Below are 27,050 nucleotides of genomic sequence, written 5' to 3'. Positions count from 1 at the left end.
TCCTCATTCAAAGGAATTTAATTACTGTGTAGAACACTTGCAATAAAAGCCTCTTATGCATAAAGAAGATGGCTCTTTCTGTAGCATCCTGCCTGCACTGCATGGAATAATTATGCCTCTTGTGAATCATTACCTCTTTATTCCAGGAAAAGAATGCTCTTTTAATATGATTACAATATGAAGAAGACATAGACTATCAAAACAACAAACAGCCCATTAAAAGAGCCCTGCTAAATAAACTGCATATAGCTGTTATTGCCATGGATGTAAATTACTCCAAAATTTTTGAGAAGACACCAAGGATTTTTTGATGGATGGCAGACTGTCTCAACAGTCTGTGTGGAATAAGACATGTACAGATATAATCTCCCTGTGGAAGGACACCCATGAATTGTGTACAAGACTACAACCAGGAGCCAATCTCTGTCAGATCTGTTCCTAACTTTTCTTGATCCAGATCAATTTAATCCACATCTCTACTTTGGGTTCCAGAATGGCAGTAATGATGCCTACTGCCATGGAACCAGCTGGATCCTCTGTTCCTCACTGTGTGAAAAACTCCCAATGGAAGGTGCTCTGGGGATTTGAGAAGTCACATTAATGTCTTCATGGGACCAAGGGGAGCAGGGATCGTCTCAAGTGACCCACTGCCCAAAAACCAAAATACCCTGTGGAAGCTTTTGTGTTCCTATTTCCAGCTCTCTGTTAGTTTGCACCACAGAGAAGCTGCATGGCTTGAGGTTCCACTGATGATGTGCATAAAAAAAATCTTCATTTTGTAAGCTCCTCCCAGAAAGCTTTGTAAAGTGCATAGCCATCACAGCTTCTAATCCCACTTTGGCCAATTAGGAAAAAACCACTTTTTTTGAGACAATAGAATAAAATGTAAGTCTCTACTGGGGTTGGAAATGCAACAGTTTATAAATCTGTAGCTTAGCTCCTCTGTATTCTGACTCACTTTCATATTTTATTTTGTAGATAGTCAGTTCCACATATTAGTGAAAAACTAGTACACAATACTTTAAAGCAGGATTTATAAGAAAGCTGCTTCAAGCTTTTGCTCTGAGCACAGCAGTCTCTGTTACAACTGCTCACCACCCTGAGATGCTTAAGCCATTTTGGCAGTTTTCCTTTCCATGAATGGTCCACAGGCATCTGGATTGAAAAGCCCAAGACTGTTACATCCAGCACACCTTAAAAAGCAACAAAGCAGAGAAAAAAGCAACAATTGCATTCCCAATTTAAAAATGTGTATTTCTTTAGCTGAGCTTGTTAAAAAGTAGCAGTCTCTAAGATCCCTAGCCAAAATCCTGAAGATGGGTCAGCTGAGAGTCAAAAGAGCCTGAGAATCTGCAGCTAACATCCCAGCTCTGGTCCAAACCTCTGGAGCGACCTTGGTCAGGTTATCTGTCATCTCTGGACCTCAGTTCTCCATTAGGATGAAGGAAAATACTTGTTTTGTCTCTCACGTCTGAAAAATGTTGAGTTCTTTGCCCCAGCAGTACTCATTTGCCTCTATGGAGTGCCACATAGATGCATACTGCATGTGTGAATGCAGAACACAAACACTGGACCTTTGGTAGCATCTGGGAATAGCCACACTCCAGAAAGACAAAAGAATTTACTCTCATTGTACATTAGGAAAGCAAATGAAAATCAATTTCAAGTCAAGCAGGAAATGAAGAATAGTATATACACAGGAAAGATGATCCCTACCTGACCTTTTCCTGAACAGATCTAATCTCTTTTTCTTCTACATCTTAAAAAAAGCCCAAACTTAGTTTGTTAGAATCTCTCCTAGAGGCAAAATCTCCCTGTACACTCCAGAGACACTCTATTCTGCCTCCTCTGCTCCCAGACCAAACATGTCTTGTGCCGCTTTCCTCACCTGCTGCTGCTCCCACATCACTGCTCGTGTTACATCTTTCTCTCCATTTACCAGTTATTTCCCTATATCTCTTTTCTATTTCTCTTTTCTATTTTCCCTCTTCCCACACATATGATTTTCACAGCCATTTTCTCCCCAGACTGTTCCCCTTCAATGTCACACTTTCATTGATCCTCCCTTTCCTGATACTCCCATGCCTTTTTCTGGGTTCATCCCCAGATTGCTGCTTGGACAGCAGAGCCCAAGGTCAGGGCAGTGAAGTGGGACCAGAGTCCCTTTCCCAGCTAACAGGCCGTATGTTGGAGCCATGAAGTGGCTGCATCTGGGTGAAGGTTTGCATGGGGCACTGCTGGAAATTCACACTCCCTGCTCTGAGCATGCTGGACACTGATCCCCAAGCCAGCAAGGTCCTCTTTGACACACAAGTAGCTTCCCAGGACAACTGCCTTTCCGTCTAGGACAATACTTTAATGTCATTTCATAACCTTTTACTTTACCACCTGCAATGCTCAATCATTTGTATTTGCTTTAATTAAATTCACCCTTAACTTCTTTTCTTCACAGTCAATACAGATTTATTTCTGTCTTTCTTTTCTCTGCCCCCACTATTCCTTTTTTGTGTCATCTCCTATTCCTCATATCATTTAGTGATGGGCTTTGCCCTCTGACCCTTCCCTATACCTTTTAAAGTGCTACCATATATTGTCTATAATGGCTTGACCAGATGTGAACTCCATATTTTAAGCAGCATGATATCATAGCTTCCTCAGACCTCTCCTTTCTCCCAGCCAGGGACAGCCTTTTTTCATCTCCCAGTCATTTTGAGAGGAGCCAGCCACAGTGTCAAAATCCTGTCGAGAGGCTCCTTCTTTGCATGGTTTTATCTTTGCCTGTATTTTATAGTTCCTGAGCCTGGCTCCTGCTCCCTGCACAAGGATGGCATCTGCCCTATCAGGGAGGTGGGAGGGGTGAGGGAGGAGTGGGTGGAGGGGAGAGGTTTAAGCAGCAGCTTAGAAACCCTGCATCTCAGCCTTCATGAAAGCAAAAATAGAAGTGGGGAAGCACAAAAAGCAAATGCTGAAATTGAGGAGGAAATCCTTCAGATGAGTTTAACCATCAGTTCAATCTAGCGTCAGCCAGAGAAGGAGAGAGCAGAAAGGTATAAACAGTATTTAAGATTGTGAAAGATATGCCTTGGCTCTGAACTGCTATCTTCTGTTTTAAACATCAACTCTTAAAAGATTTAAATTTATTTTTTTCTGTTCCTTCCAAACAGCCTCACACATTTCAGTCCAGTCAGGAATGTACCACGGCCCTTATCTTCCCTGTAGTTTGAGCCTGCATGCATCTATCTAAAGATAAGAGTCTCCTGTGACAGATTAAGACTTTCCAGCTCTGGCTGCTGTGATTTACTCTGGGATTACAGCACCAGCCCATTCCTTTTAGCTCCGTTGCCCATCCAGACATGCAGCACAATGAAAATATGATGTCACCCTTTAGCAGATGTTTCTGTTCCGTGTCAGCACCACTCTCTGGTGCATTCATCTGCCCCCTCCACAGCTGGGCAAGGACCAGGCCTTTTCCACACCAACCCGTGGCTGGACAAGGAAAGCATTCCGTGGAGTGACATCTGGTTTGTGGCAGCAGAGCCGAGCTGCTCGCTGCCTGCCAAGGCAGAGTGGCATGGAGACATGTCCCCAGGGAGTCCCAGCATCCCTGAGGCTGCTGAGAGAGGCAGTGAGAGAGCAGGCAGCCCAGGGCACCCGCCAACAGCGGGCCAGGGCTGTCACGCCTGTGGTTTTTAGTCTGTGGGAGAACATTTGCATGGGTTATAGGAACACACAGTTGCATCCACAGGGGAAAAAAAGGCGGGGGGTTAGTAGTCAGTCAGAACAGGAAAATGTAAATATGCCTCATTCGCTTGTGAATGCAGATATTATGAACACTGAAACTATGGTCACACAGTGGAGATAAAACCTGAAATTAATTCTCCAGGGTTTAGTCTGAGGCTTTACAGCACCATGTATCACCTAGCTGTGTCCTAGCTGCTAAAAAATATTTTGCAGTAACTGAAATGCTGAGTCCCCCAAGGAGAAGCTGCCAGTCAGTTAACATCAAGAATCTAAATTTTTTTAGAGAATTTTCCAAAATCCAATGTTGTCCTGATTAGGTCTTCAGCATAAGCAATTTTTTTTTCATTATTTAAACAATTTCCCTTGAGTGTTTGCAGCCCAGACAACAGCCACATTGTGCTTAATGCAGTAGAACTAGGGAATGAAACCAGCTGGGAACAGATCAACATGGTTTTATTGTCCAAACTGAATAAAGAGGTAGAGTAAATTCAAACGCTAGCTGCTGACAAATATATTAGATTTAATAATAAAAGGTGCTCGTGTGAATAAATAACCCATTGAGGAATTTTTTCCATTTTCAAAGTGCTTGGGAAGGACTGAATAAATGTATTTTGTTACAATAGAGAGGTTTTAGTCCTATGTTACAGCTCAGGCAAATTGTTTAGGCACACGCACGAGTGAAGGCAAAGGGATTTCAATGACAGAGGGATCTGGGCTGTAGTGAAAGTCTTCCTTTGGTCTCTTCCACCTGATTTCAGACCTGCTCCTCCTCTCTCTTCCCTTCTCCCTTGCCTTTATGTTATACCAAAGTGTACATCATGAAAAGAAGATTTATCAGGGCTGTAGAGTTTTGTGTCTTAGCACAGCAATGGTTCTGCGATGGCAGAGGGAGGTGGGAGAGGCTGCGATCGATCTTTTCCGCTTCCAGCTTCTAGCACTAGCTAGAGGGGTTTTTCTGTCAGGGTAGTTTATAATGCACTCTGTATCCCTATAAATCAGCATTGATAGAAGTCACAAAAAAGCTGTATACAGAATAGACTAGATGAAAATGACTGTGTTATTTGAAAATTTCAAGGTATTATATACTGGGATTCTCTGTAGATGAAGTACTTAGTGCATTTCTGTTTTGCTACCACCATGATGAATGTCCCTTAATCACATTGCTTAGTACTGGCTTAAAATATTTAACAGTGATTTTTATATTGTTTGAAAAACAAATAATTTGAGATACAAGAAGTGAGATGTCTACAGCAAAATGCAGTGACTGCAAAATAAGCTGTGCTTGCTCATTAATAAATATAATAATATCATCCAGAAATTAGGTAGAATAGTACCTATAAAGCATGAGCCTGTGCACATGTTTGTATGCAGGTATAAGATCTTTCAAAAAGTCTTTGTTTCATTTCTCCCTGCCCAGTGCTGCTGCTCTGCTGAACTTTCTGATATTTCTTCTGCCATATAAGTACAACATATATGAGCCCTGAAGTCTTAATTCCCCTTCACAAAACCTTTCTTTTCCTGTCTCCTTTGCTTCTGCTTCTGACATCTCTGGCTGACCTCAATCCCAAGCAGATAGGAACTCGCCAATTCCCCTTTGCTGAGCCTTTTTATCCCCTCCTCTTTCCATGACCCTACAAAGCCAGCTTCCCCCCACATCACTGTGCTGCACTGTCCCACGCTGCTGGGGTGCTGGACTTACCCTGGCACCCCATCCTTGGACTCATCCCCAGCCCCACTGCATTTTCCTTAAATCCAGCTTCTCCAATGAAGACCATCAAGCCACTGCCACCATTTTGTTTAAGTCACTTCTGTAACCTTTTCTCTTCCCTGAAGAAACCCACCATAAAGTACCTGATTCCCTTCCCCAAGCCACCATTTGCAGCTTATTTTCAGTCAAAGGATGTACTTCTCTTGCCCATCTGCTGGTGGTGCAACTCCTCGCCTTGCACCCTTACCTTGCTCACTGCAGTCCATGGCCAGCACAAACTGCATGCCACCACCAACAATTTGCTTCTGGTATTCTCTTAATTGCTTTAATCCCCTGGTTTGCGCTCATTTTGCCAACAGATTAATGTTCTTTAGGCAGATGATGTGTGTTATTACTTTCAGAAAGGCATTTTGATGTACTCTATATAATTACTGCAAACAAATAAATCCTAAGGAACAGGGGAGTGCTGTTGATTAAACAATGGCCAAGATTTTCCAAGAAAAAACAGTGGATGATTTCCATGGAAATGCCACTATGTGGGTTTCCATTTGTTTTTTAGTGAACTGGGAAAAGATAGAAAGAAACAGAAGGTAGATAAAGACAGATAAGGGAGGGATGACGATAAAAGGCTAAAAAAGAGAGCAACATGAGGAATGTGAAAAACTGAAGAACAGCCAAGCAAAAATCAGTAATGTCCTGTGAAAAAAATTCTGAATCTTATTTAAAACCTGTCATACTGAAACCAGATTCCCTTTCCTCACTCTGAGCTGTCTCTGATTCCTGCTTTGGAGGTGCAAGCCCAGGCCTTGCCATAGGCACCACATACCAGGCAGTCCCAGAACCAAGGGCCCTCTCAACCAGATTCACAAGCAAAAGTTCCCCTTTCTTCCAAAACCTTTCTTGTTTTACTTAATAAGTGCTGGATCTTGAGGTTCACCTTTTTTCACACTCGTATCTCTTTGAAAACCAGGTGAGTCATATTGATTTATGCTTGCAGCACTTGCAGAGGTTTCCCATCACCAGTTCTGGCCTGTGGCCCGCTCATCTGACTGCTTGAAATACTGGTATATTGGATCACAGGTATTTGGATCAATATTTTAAAAGTTTAGGAATGAAAATTCCTGTTTCAACTTTAATTTAAGCTATTTAAAATAAAAGCCTGGACTACTAACTTCAGATATCTCCTAAATGAATCATATAGCTCTAGAGAAAAGTCTTAACCAGCTAAAACAAAGTTAAAGCTAAACCTGGAGCTAAAACAGAGTAACAATCACATAATTTACCTCACTAGGGCTCTGAAAGTGTCCGTGCTTCCTTCACATGACTGCTTGTAAAGCTTGAATTAAATGCATATACCCAGGGGGGTTCTTTTCTGTAGTGGATATGATCTCATCCATCATGCTTCATGCATTTATGCCCATCATTTCATCCACTTTCCTTATGCATACCCTTTGATATGGAGAAATAAAGCATCCTTAAATTCTATTTCATAGCCTGGCTCTCTTTTCTAACCTCCATGGCTGCAGCCCAGGCAATATCCAGCACTGTTGGTGTCTGTGCCACTGAGCACATCTTGGGCTGAAGGACAAAAAGGCCTTTGGGCTTTTCCTCACCCACTGCTGAGAGCAGAGTGCCTGCCCTCCCAGGGGTAGCTTTTCAGAAGGGATGAACTTCCTTGCAGCCCCTCAAGTCGGAAGGAGGATTTCCCTGGGGCTGGCTGCTGAAGAGATGGCTGCTTACAGCTTCATTGCTTAGCATCCACAAAGAGATACAATTTCATCAACTTAAAGGAAAAGAGTCTTCATTTGTGAGCTGGCAAACAATAATCTCACAACTTAAAGGTCAGAAAGTTCAATTTATCCAATTCTCCCAATTCTATAGAGTCCAGGCAAAATACATCATACCTGAATTTTCTCTCTTCTGTCCATCTCTTATTTTTATTCCTTCCAGGATTTGCTCCTTAGTGTACATTTTATTAATTTCTTCTCATCTAGTCTGAAAGAGTCTGAATGCTGAAGCCTTTGCTGCCATGCTCATGAAACCCCTCCACAGGAGCACTGACTGACTCTCTTTTCTTTCAACCCCTTGCCTTTACTTCCTTCAACCCCCCCATCCTTTGGACCATCCTAAACTGTTCCTGTCCCTCCTCTGGGCTGCAATATGCAGCTCCAGCTGCCTCTCCTTAGCTCTGCCACAGAGTTACCACCCTGCACACCTCCTTTCAGGAAGCCAGTCCTTGGGATGGTGCTCCAGCTGCAAGCAGGACCTCAGCACCTGCGTCCTTGCTTGGATGCTTTGTCCTGTGGCCAGTTGTGTCAGGTGGGGAGGAAGGAAGGAAGGAAGGAAGGAAGGAAGGAAGGAAGGAAGGAAGGAAGGAAGGCTATCCCAGCCTTTCTCAACTGCACTACAGGCTCTGCCGTCAATCCAAAAGCCCCAAAGACCATATAAACTTTTTATATTATACTTTGTTGTGGCTGGATGTCTCTGCTCCCTCTTTAAGAGTGACCTTAATGTTTTATTTATTGTTTAAAGGATAATGATCATGGTAGAGGAATATATGAGGCAATAAATGGCCTTTGCAGGTAATTAAATGCTGAGGAGCACTGAAGCTATTGATAGCCATAAAAGCCATTTATTCTGAGTGTGCTGAGAAGCCAGGAGCACTGCTGCTGTGTTCCTCATAGCATGCAACAAGACAAGATTAAACAAGCCATGGTAGTAGAAAGGGGAAAGACAGCATTTTTCTTACCCTCTCACAGCCTGAAACTTCTGAGCTGCTGTTTATTTGGTGCTTGCAACAGAAAATATTGATTGTAATAATATGTGGTTTTGTATCATATTATTCCTTTTTTCCTAGCTGCTTTAGAAGGGCTTTGCACATGTTGGCAAGAATTATTGCCCTCCTTTGACACATACTCAAATAAAGGCACAGGAGGGAAGAGTGGCTTGCCCATACAGTCAATAGCAAAGTCTCTTATCAAAATCCAGTTCCCAGGCCAGTGTCTTGCCTACTTACTCACACTCCTATTGTGCATTGCTATTGTGCTTGTCCTACCAGCTTTTCAAGGGCTTGTGGATAGGAAGAGCCCACCTTCCTGCAGACAGAGGCACTAGCATCCTGCTGTGCTTCTGCTCCATATAGATCCCTGCTTCCAGACAGTGCCACAAAAAGAGAAGCTGTTCTCCTGCAGATAGTGGTAGGGAACTCCATATTGTTCTAAAATTGACTTGGACATGGGGAGAACAGCAAGGCTGGGGACCTTATTCACAGACCTTCCTGTCTTCCCCCATAATAAGAATAATACAGTGTGGCTACCAAAGTTGTTGCATAAAGTTTTGCTGCAGCCACATGCAGCCGTGCTCTGTGTGGAGACATCAACTGTCTAACAGCACAAAATAGCCAAGACCCAAGGTTTGGGACAGAGGGAGCAAGGAAAGGATTGGCTGAAAGGCAAAGCAGATGTTTATCAAACTTAATGCTTCCCACATAAAAGAAACTTCTTCCATTTCTGTGCCCACCATCTGTTTCACCAGAATTTTTTTAGCAAACATGGTTTCCTCTGAAGAATAATCTGATATCTCATAGGTGCATGTCCACAGTGTGTAGGTGTCCTAGAAATGTACCTTTCACAGGCTCCTATCCAAACCTCCATTAGATGAGCATGAGACAAATGATGAAATCTGAACACAGAGTGGAGACACTTTACAGGATCTCTGCTGGCTTCCCATCATTTAGCCCCTGCCCCACTTCACAGGGTTTCCTGCACAGGCCACCCAGGTCCTGCCATCATTTTAGCTCAAACTGTTCTGCTGCTCCCATGGAAAATTTTGGGGTGTAGGTCCAGAGGTTCTTCGAAGCCAGGTGTTGTGGTGACAGGTAACATCTCAGCATTTGCTGTAATGCAGACCTGAAGCTGGGCATTTCCCAGGAGGCCTGGGACTCATCCCACAGCTGCTCCTCACAAATCACTCTCATGAGCCAGACAGTCCCTTCGCAGCTGAGAAAGAGCCCTGGGGAAAGTCCCATGTGAGGGATGAGACAGGTGAGGGGCCTTGGCAAGGCTGGCAGAGCGTGGGGCTCAGGTGCAGGGAGGGCACTGCACAGCCAGCAAGGCTCACTGCAGAGGCCAGCTCTAGGCACAGCCTGATGAGTGTGTACTTCCTTGGCATGTAAAACATAGTTGTAAGTGATATATGCATATGTCAACAAATCCCACCTGGCGTGTACACAGCCATTAGCATCTGGCAGCTTGCTGTGAGCACAGGTGAGTTATGGCTTAGGGCCATGTGCTTTGGGGCAAGGTTAAGAGGTGACTCCTGTGTGGGGTAAGTGGATTAATATGACTGGACACGATGCAGGCTTCTCCTCTCCCTCCTGATGGTGTAAATCAAGAGTAACTGCACCAAAGTCAATACATGGATTAGATTCATTGGTGCAAAGGGGCTGAAAAGCACATGATTTTAAAAGAAAGGACATCTCGATTACAAGATGGGGAACAGGAGCAATGAAAAATGTGGCTGCTTTGCGTGGCTTCCTGTGGTGTGTTTTTATGGCCCTGCTCCTTCCCTGAGAGCTTTATCCCAGCAGGTGCCCCCACAGACCTGTCTGCAGCAGAGCTCCTGCTTATCTCTGGCCCTCCTTGTGACTGCACTGTGGGGAAGCCCTGTCTCTGCTCTGTGCAGCACAGGAACCCCCATGCTGACCATGCTGCAGGAAATGCTGGCTCCTGGTGGAGTGGAAGGAGATTTTGGCAATGCAGCATTAAACATAGCCTCAGTGCCTCAATCCAACCTGCCCTGTACACTTCCAGGGATGGAGCAGCCACAGCTTCTCCAGGCCACCTGATTCAGGCCCTCACCACTCTCACAGTAGAGAATTTCTTCCTCGTGGCTAATCTAAACCTACCTGACTAGCCCAGCCCATGCTGCTTCTGGGGGGGCTGTTGTTTGCACACACAAACCCCACCCCACAGCGGGAGACCCAGAAAAGAAGCTTTGCCTACACCCACATCTCTTGTCTAGTCTGAGGGAAAAAGAATGTTTTGCCCATCTTCAGTGTCTGGGGAGATCCAGTGAGGATGGTGTTGTCAGAGGCATTTCCATTGGAATTTTGTGGGGGTGGAGATGCTCAGAGTGTAAGAGCAACTGTAGAAACTCTGGCCGTGGAATTGCCTTCTCTCACACACAGCCCTGCCGTGAGAAAGTAAATGCAAATGTACATGCAAATTAAAATGCAGATGCAAACGCAAATGCCAGGCCTCCTGGGCTGCACTCCTCGGTGCTGCAGAAATCCCTTGACCTCTCAGAAGCATTCAGCTTGCTGCAAATGTCCTAGTGGAGAGGAAAGAAAAATACTGCTTTACAGTCTGGGCTCCTGCCTTTCTTCCCCTGTGTGTAAGAGTGGCAGTTGGATTTCTTTGTACAAAAAGATGATTTCTGCACTGTGTGCACAGCCCTCTCCCATTCTGGTGTGCAAAGCCTCACTGAGGGTATTCTTGGTGAACAGGTGATTCAAAAATCGTGATTGTGGACACTAAAACATCCTTCTCTCATCTGCCAGCCATTTAATCTGCCATTAAATTGAATGTGTGAGAGACAGTGTCCTCCCCAAACACCCACAGTGTTGTTAATGAAAGAAAAGGAAAAATTATTTAAGTCAGGAGAAAGACTGCAGGTGAAATGAAGGCTCATGCCCATAATTTACATCTTCCCTTTTTTCTAAACTAGCTTTTGCAATGCCATAGTAAAGCTCCAGGGCAGCTCTCCAGCCTCTGATTGTGGATGAGGATGCAGGCATGTCCCAGCTCTGTGGGGGCTGTGGGGCCAGCACACTGTCCCAGAATATGAATGAGAAGGAAGCTCAGCAATTCTATCCATCTGGGAGCTCAGAACTTGCTGCAGAGAAATGATGGCTCCTGGGTGCAGGGAAGGAGATTTTGGCAATGCAGCATTAAACATAGCCTCAGTGCCTCAATCCAACCTGGTCTTGAGCACTTCCAGGGATGGAGCACCCTCAGGTGCAGGTGCCCCTCAGGACCACCACCATCCTTGGATGCATCTGCCTCATGCCACAGCTCCTCCAGGCTTTGCCCCACATGCCCAAGCACTGAGACAGGGACCCTGCTGGTCCCAGAGGGTTTTAAGCCAGGAGAAACATCCCTGCAAGTAGCAAAGCAAACAACTCAGCAGACACAGTAATTTAGGTTTATACTCACGGGTGGAAGTGGCAGATTGGGATCCAGGCTGTCTGAGCTACAGCTGATAATATGTACCTTAGATTTGTGCTACCATAATGTGCTGGCCCAGAATTTCTCTGCTGGGACACCTCAACACGGTGGTTCTCACCCAAACACCTCCTCTGCAGCCACTGGGAAAATTCCACAAGAAAGCTCACTGCCTCCCTCTGGAAGGGTCCCACAGAGGCCTGCAGTTCCCTATCACGCAGAGCACAGAACCAAAAGGAGACAGTCATTTCTTCAGCTGGATTACATCCTGATGCAGGTGATGAAGCAGCCTACCTGCCTCGCCCCGCCCGTTTTCAGAGCGCTGCGGGCTCTCCGGCACGGCGCTGCCGCGCTGCTGGAACGGCTGGTTGCTGAAGAGGTTGTCACACAGCAGGCTGCGACACAGCTTCTTCAGGAAGCGCAGGACGTACCCGATGCTGTTCACGACCAGCAGGCTCTGGAGATGCTGCTTCCCCTCAAAAGAAGCTGAAACTGGAAAGCAAAGCAGGAGCAATTCAATGCCTGTGGATGCATGGCAGAATGAGAGCAGGGGAAATAATTTTATTCGAGTATTTGCATGTCTTAAAATATTTTGCAAAATTACCCTACCTGAGTCACACTACAAACTGGAGGAGCTTAAGGAGCTGAGTTTGTGTGACCCAGATCACCTTCCCCCTCAAGAGCTGAAAGATGCTGACTAGCATGGCCAGCCGTGCAAGGTTTTCTAGTATATGCATCCACCTGAAAATTGTATTGTGTGATTAGAATGAGGCAATCATGATACCCTGGTCTAAGGAAGGGGAGAGAATGTGATGTGCAGTGATCACCAATAGTGAAGGGTAAGCTGACTTCAGCAGTACCCATGGTTTTAAAAGATAATGGGGAGATAAGAATTAAAGGCATGGTTGTGAATGAAGGAAAGGCACCAGGATTGTACTGAAGAGAGAAGTAACAGCTTTATTGTTGATCTTTATTTACTGAGTTAACTGCATTTATAGGCAAGGGAATGTTGGCAGCTATGGTCCATCCAGAATTCAGTAAAGTATGAGAAATCTTGTATTAAATTGGAAATGGTTGCATACGAGAGGTGGGTCAAGGAATGGCAACAGGGTCTGCTGGCAGGAGACCCCAAATCCCAGAGAGAAACCAGCAGCAGTCTGTGCTGCACAAAGAGATTTTGTGGATGCTGTAATCTGGCAGACACCATCAATGGAGAAGAGGCCTGGGAAATTGCACAGAAAGTGTCAACTGATTTTGACTTTTGATTTAGTAAAAATGAGTGGAAAACAATCTGGAAATAAACATATAAAATGTTTAGAAATTTGTAACGCTTTAAAGGGGCTCAAAACAACCTGGTGGGACAAGAAATGATAATGCAAGCTTACCAGATGCCCATAAAACAGCAAGGTGACACAGTCATGAAAAACTCAGATATATTTCCAGAAGGTGTGGAACAAAACATTTCCAGGAGAGAAAATGGAGTGTTAAAGCCCCTATACAAAGTTCTGGAGAAACCTGAGATGGATGGATGGGCATCATTCTGGTCATACAGGCTGAAGAGGGGTGAATTCACACTTGCAGAAGTGCACGGGCAGACTGCACTGATGTTTGGGGAACAGAAATTTTCCCTGTGGCACTGCAGCCACCACCGTCCTGCTATGTGGGACTGTGGCAAGAAACCTGCACTCCTTTCACTGGTGCAGTGATCTTCCTCACCTGAAAGGAACCATGTATTTCAGCCTAGCAGGATGAGGGTGGCTCTCTTAGAAATACATCTATGGGTAAGAGCAGGACAATTAAAATTCCTGCCTAAACTGGTCAGGGGGCATACCTAGCCAGGAATCAAAAAAAGGGCATAAGGTCCCAGCCATGGGAGGGGTGGAGGGGTCAAAACAGACCCACCAGGATCAGTTGTAGCAAGACACATTTTATTTCAGCAGGTTTGTAGGGAGGACAGCATGATATGGCTGCCTGAAGTCTTCCACCTGGAAAGTTCTTTCCCAATTCTATAGTTTAGCTCCCATCACTACTAACAAGAAAAAATTGCAACATTAGACTTATAATTTCAGGGATAACTTCAGAGATTTCCTGTTGGTCTGAGCTGCTGAGAGGGATCATGCTCCACAGCTGGCTGAGCATCTGTGAGCCAAGCCATGGGAAGACTGGAAAGTCCCTGACAAAACTCATCTGCACCATTGGGAGTGAGGTGCAATTGCAGAGCCACACTGTGACTAGGAGGCCATTCACCCCTCTTTGATGACTAGAAGAACCATGAAATTGGGAGAAATGTTGACCAGGTGCTTTTAGTTCAGGTGAAGCTGAAGCTGAGCCAGCTCAGAGGAGCTGAGACCAAGGATTTTGGCAGGCTTGGTGCATAATACGACTCTCCTGATTGTAATGAAAATCATATATGCAGCACAGAACTAGGCAAAAATGAAACTTTGCACTGAATTGATTCAGTCTTGTGTTTCTGTGAACAAGTCTGGATCATTCTCAGAGTATTTTTGGTGTCCCTTAGGGAAGGCACACCTGTGATTACAGAGAACTTGAGGAGAGGGAAGAAGCAAGATTTATATGCTGCACAGAGGGCCAGAGCTTGGGCTCCCACACAAGAAGGTCCCAGTGGCACAGCTGAGCATCTGCAGTCCCTGCAAAACTGATTGGACTTGCAATCCTTGGCTTTGTGTTTGTGCCTGACTCATCTGCAGCAGCTCATTGGAGAGTGCTGTTCCCATATTCCCATCATTGTTTCATTCCCACTGCATCCCCATATGTCAAAAAAATGTTGTGACACAAAACTCTTGCTGTGATAGAAGAAAAGTTCACATTCACACTGAGAACCAGTCAGGGGATTCATTGTGGGACGTGGGAGGTTCATCAAGACACAGCAAGAAGTGGGAAGATGAGGGAGCTGCTAGGAAGCTCCCCTTGGTCTTTGATTCCCTCTGATATATTTATGCAGACTGTGTGCAGTCCTGCTGCACGGGAAATTGCCGTGGGACTTTTGCAATTCCTGCAGCAGAGAGCAGGTTTGGCCCATGAACTACAGGGGACACACCAACAGCTAAACTCCATTAAAGTTGTCCTTTTGTGACACACAGAATCATCGAGTTATAGAAAGATTTTGGCTGGAAGGGACCTTTACAGGTCACTTAGTCCAAGGACACCTTCAGCTAGCTCAGGTTGCTCCTATACCCACCCAACCTGACCTTGTATATATCTGAGTTTGAGGCATCCATCACATCTCTGGGCAACCTGTTCCAGAGTTCTGCCACCCTCATCACACGACGCATGCATGTGTACTTGTGTGGCAATGTGTGTCATGAAGCGGGCTGGCGTTGCTGCCCGTGCTTGACCAGCTGCATGCAAACAGCTCTCAGCCCTGGCCTCAGCACTGCTCCAAGGAGTGGCAAGAGGCAGACTCTGGAGTGCACATTCCTCGCCTGAATCACCAGTGCAATGCCCCTTACCAACATTCTTTCATCTCACTCCAAGGGGATTCCTGCAGCAGCTCATTTTACAAAGGCATAGCTGATATCCAAAGCTGGTTACCATCCCACTGATGGGAACGGGACATCCAGGCCAATTAGTATTAGGGAAGATATTAAGCCTTCAAGCACTTCCCTGCTGTCCACAAACCTCTTACCTGACACCATCTCTCCTCCGTAGCCCTGCCTGATGAGGGAGAAGACCACCTTTGGCTGGAGGGCACAGTCGATGCAGGCTTGCACTGCTTGCTGCAGGGCCACCGCCGGCCGCTCGGGGCCAAAGTGCTCCGGCAGCTGCTGCACCTTCTTTCTGTCCAGGTACGGCCCCAGGTTTGCTTGCTTGTTGACATAAATGCAGACTGTAGACATTAAATCCCAAAAAGGTTATTACAAAACAGTCCTGGGAGCATCGTGGGAAATGCTAGCATTCTACATTTTCATTCAAGTTCTTCCTTCACTGAACTGGTGAATTGTTGCCACTTGTGATGGCAGAGCCACACTTCCTTGTGCTAATGACCCATTGCCAGAGCAAAGCAAGCTGAGTTTAGATCTAGCTCAGTGTCACAGGCTAGGGTAAGCTACACACATCTAAAAAAGCTCCTATATGTGCCTGGGGTCTGCTGTCTTGAGTTCACTTTGTCCATGCAACTTGTGACCAGGAAAATGTGCTGGGAGTGCAGAATGGTGGTACCAGCAGTGACTTCACAGCAAGGAGGGAATGCCAGCCTGATGTGTGCTTTCAGATTGTTTATTTTTTTCCCTCTGTTTTTAGAGTGGTTCACTGAGAGCTGCTGTGAGAAGCACTGCTCTGAGATGACTTTTGGAAAGACTTTGGAGCCTTGCTTCTTCAAACGCAGCTGTAATTTCTGGAGGGTTATGCTGCACAGTGCCATGGCAGAAATCTGGTCTTTGGGAGTTTCCCAACCCTCCATGTCCAACTCTACAAACTGCATCAAGTTGAGGGAAACTATACATGGCATGCAGTGGTACATTTTGGGACTGCAACAACGTGACTGTGCTGCTCAGGGGTCCCTGGGGGAGTCTGCCCCAGCCTCTCCACAACCAAGCCCTGCATGCCTCCTCTCATCAGCTGCAAAGGCAGTTTCTCTACATGCCATCAGGCCTGCCAGCAATAGCCAAAAAAGTGAGTGTTCTCCTCACAACCATGAACTTATTTTAAGCTTGGCTGAGGCTAACTGCATCTCGGGGGAAGCAGGGATAGCACTGGGTAACTAAGGGCGACTAAAACACAGCCTAAAGTCAGGCTAAAGTGAGACATATTATAATAGCTGGCTGAGTGTGCTCGAGCTGTCATCTCTCAAACAATATAACATTATCTTCTGACAGAAATCAGATATGTGACAAAAAAACCCCATCAAGCAGAGTGGAGGACATGATGACAGCTGTGTAAAGTTGGAAATAATTTACAGTTTGCATCACCATAATGAAAATCTAGTGCAACTGTCACAGTGCACTCTGCTCCCCCATCTTGCAGGGACCAGCAGAAGGGGCTCAAGCAGTACATCCAGGATAAACAGGAGGATAATAGCAATCATACTTATCATTATACTGCTTCACACCTTCCAAGTGCCAAACAAACAAAGGGATAGTGCACTGAAAACACAGCAGTGGCATGCAGGAATTGCAAGGGGATGTCAGAGTGCAGCTTTCCCAGAGTGCCACACCTTGACAAATCTGCAAAATGCGGCTTCTGCGTGACAATCCACGGGTTTTGTCAGGGCTCAGCTGTGGGAGGGACTCTGCAGCTTGCAGGCAATGTGCTGAGTCCCCCACTGTGGAGCCAGGGTCCCTGCAGTCCTTCTGAAGCAGAGAGGGAGGTGAAAGCTGGCTTGAGCTTCCCTTCACCTCCTGCCAGCCCCGCTCTGGTGGGAACCTGCACGCTCTGTTGGGAGGGTGCTGGGAGGAAAGGTGCCAGTGGCATGAGGATGGGCAGGCAGAGGTGTGGGGCACTGCCTGAAATGACCCACTGAGCCCCTGCCTTTGCAGCCACCCTGGTGGTCTGGCAGGGCTGGTGGGCTGTGCCTCCCTGTCCCGCTCCAAAAGCAGCCCTGGGCACAACCTCTCAGGGCACTTCCAGCCACTCAGCTGCTGTTTGCCAAGTGCTTTGCAGACTTTGCATGTGAAGGGATAAATGAGAATAAAATATATTATTGTCATTGTTGCTGGGTTTAGTATCACTCTGCCACCAGAGCAGATGGAAAACTTCTCCTCTGTGCATCCCAGCTAAGAAATAATGGGATTTATGTGTTGTGTTTAGATTCTAATGTTATCTAATCCATTTCTCTGCTGAAATCTCAGGGTAAATCAGCTGTCTTGTTGATTTTCTTCTCATTTACATCAGTTTAAAAGCCTTGACCTATGTTACTTCTGGTAATATAAACAAAAAGAAGGAGTAAGGCTGTGTTTTCTGACTACATTTGGAAATGACCATGCCTGCTGCTGTGATAAGGCATTGGGGTTTTTGTGCTGGTAGCCCTGCCTACAGTCAGACCACAGCTCCTCCGTTCTTCTCCCCACAGCTGTAACAGATGTTTCATGTTCACACAGGGATTTAGGCTGGTCACTGCAACATATTGGATGGGGTGAAAGTGTTAGGGATAAAATGGAGCATTCATGGGGTTCTGATGTTCACATTTCAAGAGGAATGGGACTGACATCTCCATTAAACTCGATGCATGACAGTCAAAATACAATCTTGCAGGATAACTCTGCTCATTGTCACTGGTCGCTAGACTAATCTGCAAACACCCCATTTTCATGAGCTCCCCCCGTTCTGGAAAGCCCAGCATCTGGCTGTGACATCTGGCTCTCAGCCCGTGGCTCCTGCTCACCCCTTGGTCGAGGAGCACTTGAGGCTGAGTACCTGTGAGAGCCTGTGGGGTGTCCGAGTTGGGTACCGTAGCTGCATCCTGGGGGATTGAGCTAATGTCCGGCTCTGGCGTGCTTCTCGGAGGAGAGATTGCCAAAGGAGTCATCAGGACACGAGACTTCAGCTGCAGAAAATAATGAAAGTATACACAAGATAGTCCAATTTTATCCTACGTATGTCATGCCCCATGAACTCCCACTCATTAGCAATCTGCTATTGCATCACTTTCTGCAGGCCAGAAGATCCATCCTGCTCCCAGGAGGATACTGGAGCCTGAAGCCTGACTGATTTGCTGCAGACAGCAACGCCTTAAGCTACAGGATGCAAATATTATGCCACCCACCGGGTAGTTATTTACACCTGAGCAAATTGAGCCTAACACTCCAACAAATCAGTGCAATGGCATTTTACGAGCCATTTCATGTGGGTGTAAACAATGCTCCACAATGCAGAAACATGGGGTCTTTAACTGCATCATAATTTAGGGCCAAATTCTGCTCTTGGTTGCGGGGCTGTAAATCTTGCATAAATCCACTGGCACCAAGAGGCTACTCTGGGCTGACACCCATGTAAATAAGCTCACACTGTGGTCCAGATTGTGTTATTACCAGCTAGGAAATACAAACTGCTGCACTGTTGCACCCAGGATATTTGCTACCTGCAGTCCAGCTTGGAGAAGAGAAGCGTGATGTGAATTTACACTGCAATATCACCATGTCTTTATGCTGCCGGTACCTGGCAACATCTCACCAGTCAAATGATGACCAGGTCCTCATATTTAAAAAGGATTGATGTGATGGATGTGACCTAAGGGTGCCACTCTTGCTTTTCCTTTTGCTAAGAAGGGAGGTAGGGGAAAACAGAGAGCCAAGCACACAGCTTGCTAGTTTATATATTTACATGTCCTACACCAAAATGTTCTTCTGACAGGTATTTATTTCCTTTTGTTGTTTTTCAATGGACAATGTACAAAGTGTATTTTAGGTAAAAATGTAGTCAGACTACTGCCTCCAAACCAAACCTTGAACAATCCCTGATGGTGAGTAGAAGTTGTTTTGGATTAAGATTTTGTTGTCCATGACTATGAATTACAAATGTCTAAAATCATTGTCATTGTTTCATCATAATGATAAAACTAGAAAGCTGGGGAAAGGAAAGGGGAGTATGTAGGACTTGGGACATCTAAGTGAGTTTTTACCTCCCTCTTTTGCTTTCAGTCTGAAAGAGAGAAAAATATTAAATAAGTGCATCTGAGACAAGCTGTGGATTTGTTCTCCTGCCATATGGCAGTTGCAGAGTGGGGGACCCTGACCTGGCCCCTGGTTAGTGCCATTTCTCACTTGCCCGTGTTGTCCTGTTTTTGTAGAGTTGCCTTGCCTTCAGACTGGGATCAAGAATGACCAGCCACAAAGTGCTGTCAGTTTGTTTTCACAGAATCTCTGACTATGCTGAGTTGGAAGGGACCCACAAAGAATCATCAAAGCTCTGCACAGGACCATCCCCAAGAGTCACACCCTGTGCCTGAGAGCATTGTCCAAACACTTCTGAGCTCTGTCAGGATTGGTGCTCACTTCCCTAGGGAGCCTGTTCCAGTGCCCAACCACCCTCTGGGTGAGGAACCTTTTCCTAATATCCAACCTAAATCTTCCTTGATACAACTTTATGCCATTCCCTCAGGTCCTGTGCTTCTCACCAGACGGAAGAGATCAGTGTGTGCCCCTCCTTTGCCCCTTATGAGGAAGCTGTAACTGCAATGGGGTCTCCCCTCAGTCTCCTCCAGGCTGACCAGACCAAGTGACTTCAGCTACTCCTTATACGGCTTCACCTCAAGGCCCTTCACTATCTTTGTTGTCCTTCTTTAGATGTTCTCCAATACTTTAATATCTTTCTATATTGTGGCACCCAGAACTGCCCCCAGCACTCAAGGTGAGGCCACCCCAGAGCAGAGCAGAGCAGAGCAGGACAATCCCCTCCCTTGCCCAGCTGGCAACGCTGAGCCTGGTGCCCCCCAGGACACCACTGGCCCTCCTGGCTGCCAGGGCACTGCTGACTCATGTTCCACTTGCCATCGACCAGGACCCCCAGGTCCCTTTCCACAGCACTGCTTTCCAGCATCTCATTGCCCAGTCTGTCCATGTATCCATGCCAGGGGCAGAATCCAGCACTTTCCCTCACTGAAATTCGTGTGGTTGGTGATTGCCCAGTCCTCTGATTTGTCAAGGTCTCTCTTCTGGGCCTCCTTGCCCTCAAAGAAATCAACAGCTTCTCCCAGTCACAAATCTGTGACTTTGCTTAATGTCCCTTCCAGTCCTGCATCCAAGTAATTTATGAAGATGTTGAAGAACATAGGGCTGAGGATGGAGCCCTGTGGGAGACCCATCAGTGACAGGTCACCAGTCCGATGTCACCCCATTCCCTATAACCCTTCATCCCTGACTGGTGAGCCAGTTGCTCAACCCATGGCTTGATGTGTTTATCCAGCTGCATGCCTGACATTTTGTCCAGAAGGATGCTGTGAAAGAAAGTATTGTAAGCTTTACTGAATGGGAAGAGAACAGAGTTTCAAAAATCAAGGTCTCCATCCAGTTTGGGAGTTATTCCATGTAAGAAGGTGAGAAGCAGCATGATTTATTACATTCTATAGCAATATGTAAATTATTCACTTTTCTATGGCAAAGTGGGCTGGCAAAGTGAAACCCACTGTATAGCTCCTATGTTAGGCCTCCGTGCTTGTTTTTGATCACATATATATATATACACATGCATATATACAAAGAATATATATGTGCATTTGTACACACTCTATATTTATTATATAAGATAGATGTATTTATAGAGAAATGTGCAGATATAGAATCACAAAATCATTTAGGTTGGAACAGACTGCTAAGATCATCGAGTCAAATCATTTCCTAACATTGTCAGGACCACTACTATACCATGTCCCTAAACACCTACATGTCTTTTGAACACTTCCAGGGACAGTGATTCCACCATTTCCTTTGTTCCAGTGCTTGAACACCCTTTTAGTGAAGAATTTTTTCCAAACATACCATCTAAACCTCCCCTAGCATAATTTGAGGTAATTTCCCTTTTCCCTTTTGCTGGCTGTCTGGGAGAAGAGACCAGCCTCACCTGGCTACACCCTTCTGTAAGGCGGCTGTAGAGATTGAAAAGGTCTCCCCAAACCTCCTTTTCTCCTGGCTAAACAACCCCATAAGACTGATGCTCCAGACCTTCACTGGCTTTGTGGTCCTTCTCTGGACAGGTTCTAGTAATATTTAATTGCAACAAAATGTGCTCTACGGCCTCTGGGTACAGGGAAATGTCATTTTTTTAGGGGTAGTAGAGAACTGGCCTTCGTTAGATGAAAATTAAACAATGCCTGATTAGTGCAAGAGACAGCAAAAAACAGTTTAGCTACCTCCTGGCCACTGAAACTCTGAGTAGTCTCTGAATATAATGAAGGGTAAATCTCAAAGTATTCCATTTAAAGATGTTTTTCCTTGGACTGAGTCTTCTCTATCGAAAAGCCAACCCAACCAACCAGCTGACTGACTGAGAGCTTGCCAGTAGAAAGCACATATGTGTGAGAGTCAAAAAAAGCAGTGAAGAAGAGAGAAAGAGAAAGAGAAAAAGAGACAGAGGAAATCTGTCAGAGCACATTAGGAAATCCTTGTGGTAAGGCATTGGAATCAACTTTTGACTATCAAATATCATGAGTTTTAATATGCACAGCATGAGATGTAAAAGTGGTTGCTTTAAAACAAGATGTACTACCACCCTCCCACTCTTATGGACTTTCTACCAAGGAATTGAGATCAGAGAAAGCTGATCAGGGATTTTGGGTAGGAAATAAGTGTGTCTGCTTTGCCAAAGTCACCGTGCATGAGATGCAGAGAGAGTGAGCTTTTGTACTATTGATGCTGGCTACAAGTTTGTTTGAGTATGTGATGGCTGGGGATGGGGAGGACTCTGCTGAGTCCTGGAGCTTTTCTTACAATCTGCACACCTCCTCAGAGAAGCCAGGATTCATCTAACTGGTATTTATGTCATCCCCCACCAAAAAAATGAAAGAGGGTGAAGAACATTTGCCAGGCAACTTTTTTTCTTTCTGAAGATCTCTGCCAGCTTGTATAATAAAATACATGGGAAAGTAACACGATGAACCACAATACAATCTTTCCCTGCAGTTTTCTTAAACCGCTTAGATGCAAGTTCTCGTTTTTGTCCCTCCTTGTTCCCCTGTACCAGCTGTCCCTTGTCCTGAAAAAACAGTTGCTAGAAAAGGCTGGGATTCACCCCATCCCCATGGACCTTTGTCCTTCCAGACAGAGGCAGAGGCAGAGGCACCTCCAGGCAATGAGAGCTTTTGCTGCTGGAGAGAGAACCATCTCCAGCCCCTGCAAATGTGCAGTAAAGGTGAGTGTCTGAGCCAGCCTGGTCCTGCCACGTGGACTTCTGATGGCTGGACAGAAAGTTGCCATTAAACATACACCAGGGAAGCACAGAGCTTCTGAGCACATGTGTTGGGGTCCGTGGCTCTGTGCATTTGGCTGTGAGTGAGGAGACTCAGCATAACACAAGCCCAGTCACTGAGGGTAAGAGGGGAGGTCAGCTGGCAAAGGCAAACACAGCCCAAGGTCTTTCCCACCTTTTTTCTTGTGTTGTGCAATAACTTTCTTCTGCACAGCAAATGGTGCGAGTCTGCACACAGCCTCCTTCATCCCATCAGCGTTTCACAGGGAATGAGGCAGGTAACCTTGACAGGAGGGTATACAACCTTGAAATCCGTAGGACAGGTGAATAAACAGGACACCTTAAGGTTGTCTGTGCAATCTCATTCCCAATGTGTCCAAATCCTGACTGCTTATTTGTCATCATTAGCACTGACTTCCAGGGCAGCAGGGTAGCCTGTGCCCCGTAATGGAACTGTCACTCCACACGTGCGACTCTCACTGCCCACCCCACCCGGCTGATCTGCGCTGGGGCCACCTCCCCAGGTGGGAGCTGCACTGGTTGCACAGAGGGACAAACTGCCTTCGAGCTGCCCAAAGGGTGCCGTGGCTTTGTTTCCCTCTGGGAGGGACGTGATGGTCTGTGCCGCGGTGCTGCCCCATGCGCGTGTCCCTCCGATGTCCTCTAACAGGGCAAACCCCTGCAGGCTGCTCCAGCCCCTTCCCTCTTACAGCCTTTCTAGGCAGCTCTTCAGGGCTGCCCTCACTCACAGCCAGAGAAATAAAACCCATCCATCCACGCAACCTTCCCCCCTGGCTGCCAGAACAGGCTTTTTCCCAGAGATTTAGACAATCAGAAAGAATATTGTATTTTGGGGATATGTAACATTTTATGGCAAATAGCTCCACATAAGGTAGAAAACAGTTTTTGGAAAAACAGCCGATGAAATTTTACAGCCAAAGCTGTGAAAAAATAAACAGGATAGCAAGGAAAGGACTTTTCTTGGTGATGAAGTGTGATGAAATGTCATTTCAGGAAGACACAGATATTTCCTTTAATATCAATGAAAACAGGCAATGGGTCACCTGTCTATAAAGAGCATGTGATTGAAAATGTCTGTTATTCACATCTTGGTCAAAATAAATTTAAATCTAGGCTGTAAATTCCTAGTTTCTTAAAAATTCAGAAGTATTTTTCCATCTGTTCTGTAACAATTCAGCTCGCTGGCTGCTATAAAGAATTTGGTCGTCTGCCATTTGGGCAGGGAGTCATTTTTTAAAATGCATTCAAGTCTTGTGGTATCTGAAACTCACACAATTATCGAGCTAATTAAATCAAGCTAGAGCTCCCCATCAAAAAATGTAATTTTTGACTCACACTGGGGAAGTGCTTTGGGTGGAGAGGGGCTCACTTCAGCTGAGCACACAGCATACATGGGAATACACGGAAAACATTGCTTTGGTGTATGAGTCCTACAGCACAAATCAGCCAGGCCAGGAGCCGTGGGTGCTGCAGCTCAGGAGTGTCAGCCCCATCCACCTGAGCCATTGGTTACAAAAGGATGCCTTTTTATGTGCCATGCTCACCAAGAAAGAGCCTCATCTCAGATCCACTGCCGAAGGAGGGATGCTGTTCCCTCCTCCCTAAGTGCCTGGGGACAAAGAGGAGGAGAGCGTGGTACCCAGCCAGGGATAAGGTGTCCCTTTGGAAGAAGTGGGGGATACAGCAAGCAAATGCTTGGCCACATAGATCCAAAGCACTGTGTTACTGCAGCATTTCCAGGAATTTAGGTCTACCACTTCTCCCATTTATATATGTGTGGCAATTGGTGATAGAGTTTTTTCCAGGTGGATGGGTACATTTGGGATAAAACAGAACATATTCCCCAGTTTTTTTCTTTTTTTTCTTTTTCTTTTTTTTTTTTTTTTTTGGTCAAATTCCAAATCAAATGTAAATGCATGAGCAAGAAGTGAGGGGCACCAAGACAAGCAGGGACAGGGTCTGAAAAACCCTGCGTACAAGGTCATTGTGGTATTTGGCAAATCAATCTCAAACCTCAAAGACCCCATTTCAGCACATCTCCAAATTATTATTGTCCACACTGGGTGGTTTTGACCTGAACAGTCTGCAAGTCACCCAGCTTTACTGATAACAACTAAGTTACTTGAAATAAATAAATATAATAAATAATAAACTTGAAATAAGAAATACCCCAAGTAAAGCAATTCAGATGTTTCCATCCTGGAGTTTTATCCTGATATGGAAATGAAAAAATAAAAAGTATTTCTATGTCCCACATTTTACAAAACACTTGAATATTTGCCCCAGTCTTAGCTTGGAGCTCTATTGTGGACTACTTTTAGACAGAGGTTAGGGGATAGGAGGAAGAAGGTCTGGCAGGAGGTGAAAAGGAGGGAAAGGTAAAGATGAGGGTAGCCTGCTCTAGATTAAGCTCAAATCCGAGGATGACAGCAATCAAACAGCTGGTCCCTGTGTCCAGAGCTCAGCCAGCAGCACCATGCACGGGATGTTTCTTCCTCCTATGAACCAGGAGAGAGCCCTGGAAGAGCCAGGCAACACCCCGGACAAGACCTTCTCCAGGGAAGATTGTTTTATTCACTTTTCTGTCTTGAAACCACAAGCTCAAGCAGCTGTGATTTTCCAACAGTCAGCAAAGTGCCCTCCTTGTGTAACAGTCTGCATGTCTGTACCAGTGCCCACTGAAAACAAGGAACAGACATAGCAAGCATGCACACTGCCCCAGCTGGCTGGGGACAGAGACATTAACAGAGCAACTTGATGAACACAAGACCCCTTACTGAGCTGTGGCCCAGTTTCACTCCCCAGAACAAATTCTCCTTCCCTCAGCATCACAGTGCCATTTTTGCCTGGTGTGGGGCATCACAGTGGCACTACTCCCACTGCAGTGCTGAGCCCACTGCAGGTGGTGTGGTGGGAGAGACCCAGCCCAGCAGCAGCATCACAAGGGCTTAAGGCACTAAGGGATCCTGGCTTTCTTTAGTTCTGCCTTTGCCCCAAGGTTCCACAGAGAGCTGGGCAGTGAGCAGACAAATAAAGTAAAATACCATTATTTTTCTCAAATGCCCCTCTTTTCTTTTTTCCTTTGGAAAGTAGCTTTTTTCCCCCCCTCCCTTTATTTCCACTCTCCTGTGTTCCTTTCCTTCTCTTTTCAGTTTGTTCAATTTCTAATCACTGTTAGTGAGAGAAAGGAAAGTGACAAATGAGAAACCCTTCCCTGAAGGTGTGCAGCCATCCCACACAACACTGTGGAAAACATTTTCAAACGGACCAAATTAAAATAACTTTAACCCATGGGAAAATATACATAATGTGGTTCTTGGCGTGTCCTGTGCAGGACCAGGAGTTGGACTGAATGTTCCTGATGGGTCCCCTTCAACTTAGAATACTCTACAATTCTGTGTTTTTTTCCACCAGCTCACATAGAAGAGAAACCATCTTCTCTTTTGTTTTTTTTTCTCTTTTTTCTTTGCATTGCTCTGCCCCAGACTTGCACAACTTTTCCTCTGTTCCTGCATTTCAGCTGAAATTCCAGAAGAAAATGTATGAAGACCAACAGGAGGTGGAGAAGGAATGTGAAAGCCATGCATCTACCTTGTGCCCAGGTTTTCTCCCTCTCTTCTTTGGGATCTTCATGGCTGGCAGAGCACCTGGTGGTGCTGAGAAGAGGTTGTGAACAGCCATTTTGATGGGTGCTGGCTGGAGAGGGGGCCGCCCTCGCTTCTTCCCTGCCATCCTGGGGGACTGCATCTCCCCAGCAGCCAGGCTGGGGTCCAGGCACGGTGGGTGGCTCATCTGCCCTAAGAAGACAGAAAATTTGAAAAAAAAAAAAATTAGTTTTCATTTTAGGTTGTTTCTGTTTTGGGAGTTTTTTTTGTTATTGTTTTGGGGTTTTTTGTTTTGGTTTTTTTTTATCCCAAGGCAGTTTTCTCAATGCTGTCATTTTTCCTCTTACCATTGCTCACAAAGCAGCAAGAAACACACCCCACATGTACGACGCTGGGTGGGATTCACCTGACCACAGCCTCATCTTCACCTGACCACAAAACCCTTATCTTTCTTATTTCTCTCTCCTGACCAGGAGTACAATAGAGGGAGTTGCTCAGGTGGTGAGGCTTCTATTGCAGACATCCAAGAGATGAATCCCACAACCTTGGGGATACTACCTCGACCCTGCATCCTGCAGTTAAGTGTGATGAAGGCTTGATCTTGCAGCCATCAGTCAGAGGGGATTTTGAGTAGATGATCTCCTAAAGCCCCTGCCAACCTGATTTTTTTCACAAATTCTGTGGTTCTGCAAATCCTGCCTCACCTCAGAAGTTCTACTAATATCAGAATGGACTTTCCTCCTCTTCATCCACAGCACTCCTGGGTGGGGAGGCTGGACTGGGCCATGAGGCTGCCAGCAGGAGGTAGCCAAGTTAGGGGGTCAAACATTTCCTCTCTGCAATTTTATAACATCTGTTACCATGCATGTTAGTAGTGGGCTTTTGGATGTACTC

General features: G+C 45.7%; 1 protein-coding gene across 1 annotated transcript in view; it reads right to left on the bottom strand.

Annotated features, from left to right (window-relative positions):
* SCML4 (Scm polycomb group protein like 4) overlaps positions 1-26,313 on the bottom strand; it is a 41,389-nt gene extending 15,076 nt beyond the window's left edge. Inside the window, exons 1-4 of the mRNA XM_039729421.1 lie at positions 26,143-26,313; positions 18,046-18,175; positions 15,320-15,520; positions 11,968-12,165 (exon numbers count right to left, since the gene is read on the bottom strand). Coding sequence (XP_039585355.1) covers positions 11,968-12,165; positions 15,320-15,520; positions 18,046-18,175; positions 26,143-26,298 — 685 coding nt within the window. The 5' untranslated portion in view covers positions 26,299-26,313. The remainder of the gene's footprint in view (positions 1-11,967; positions 12,166-15,319; positions 15,521-18,045; positions 18,176-26,142) is intronic.
* Positions 26,314-27,050: the final 737 nt, after the last annotated feature.

Source organism: Passer montanus, unplaced genomic scaffold (assembly GCF_014805655.1).
Source record: "Passer montanus isolate IOZ18808 unplaced genomic scaffold, ASM1480565v1 scaffold11, whole genome shotgun sequence".
In the NCBI taxonomy this organism is placed as follows: Eukaryota; Metazoa; Chordata; class Aves; order Passeriformes; family Passeridae; genus Passer; species Passer montanus.
This window is presented reverse-complemented; position numbering and strand designations above follow the sequence as displayed.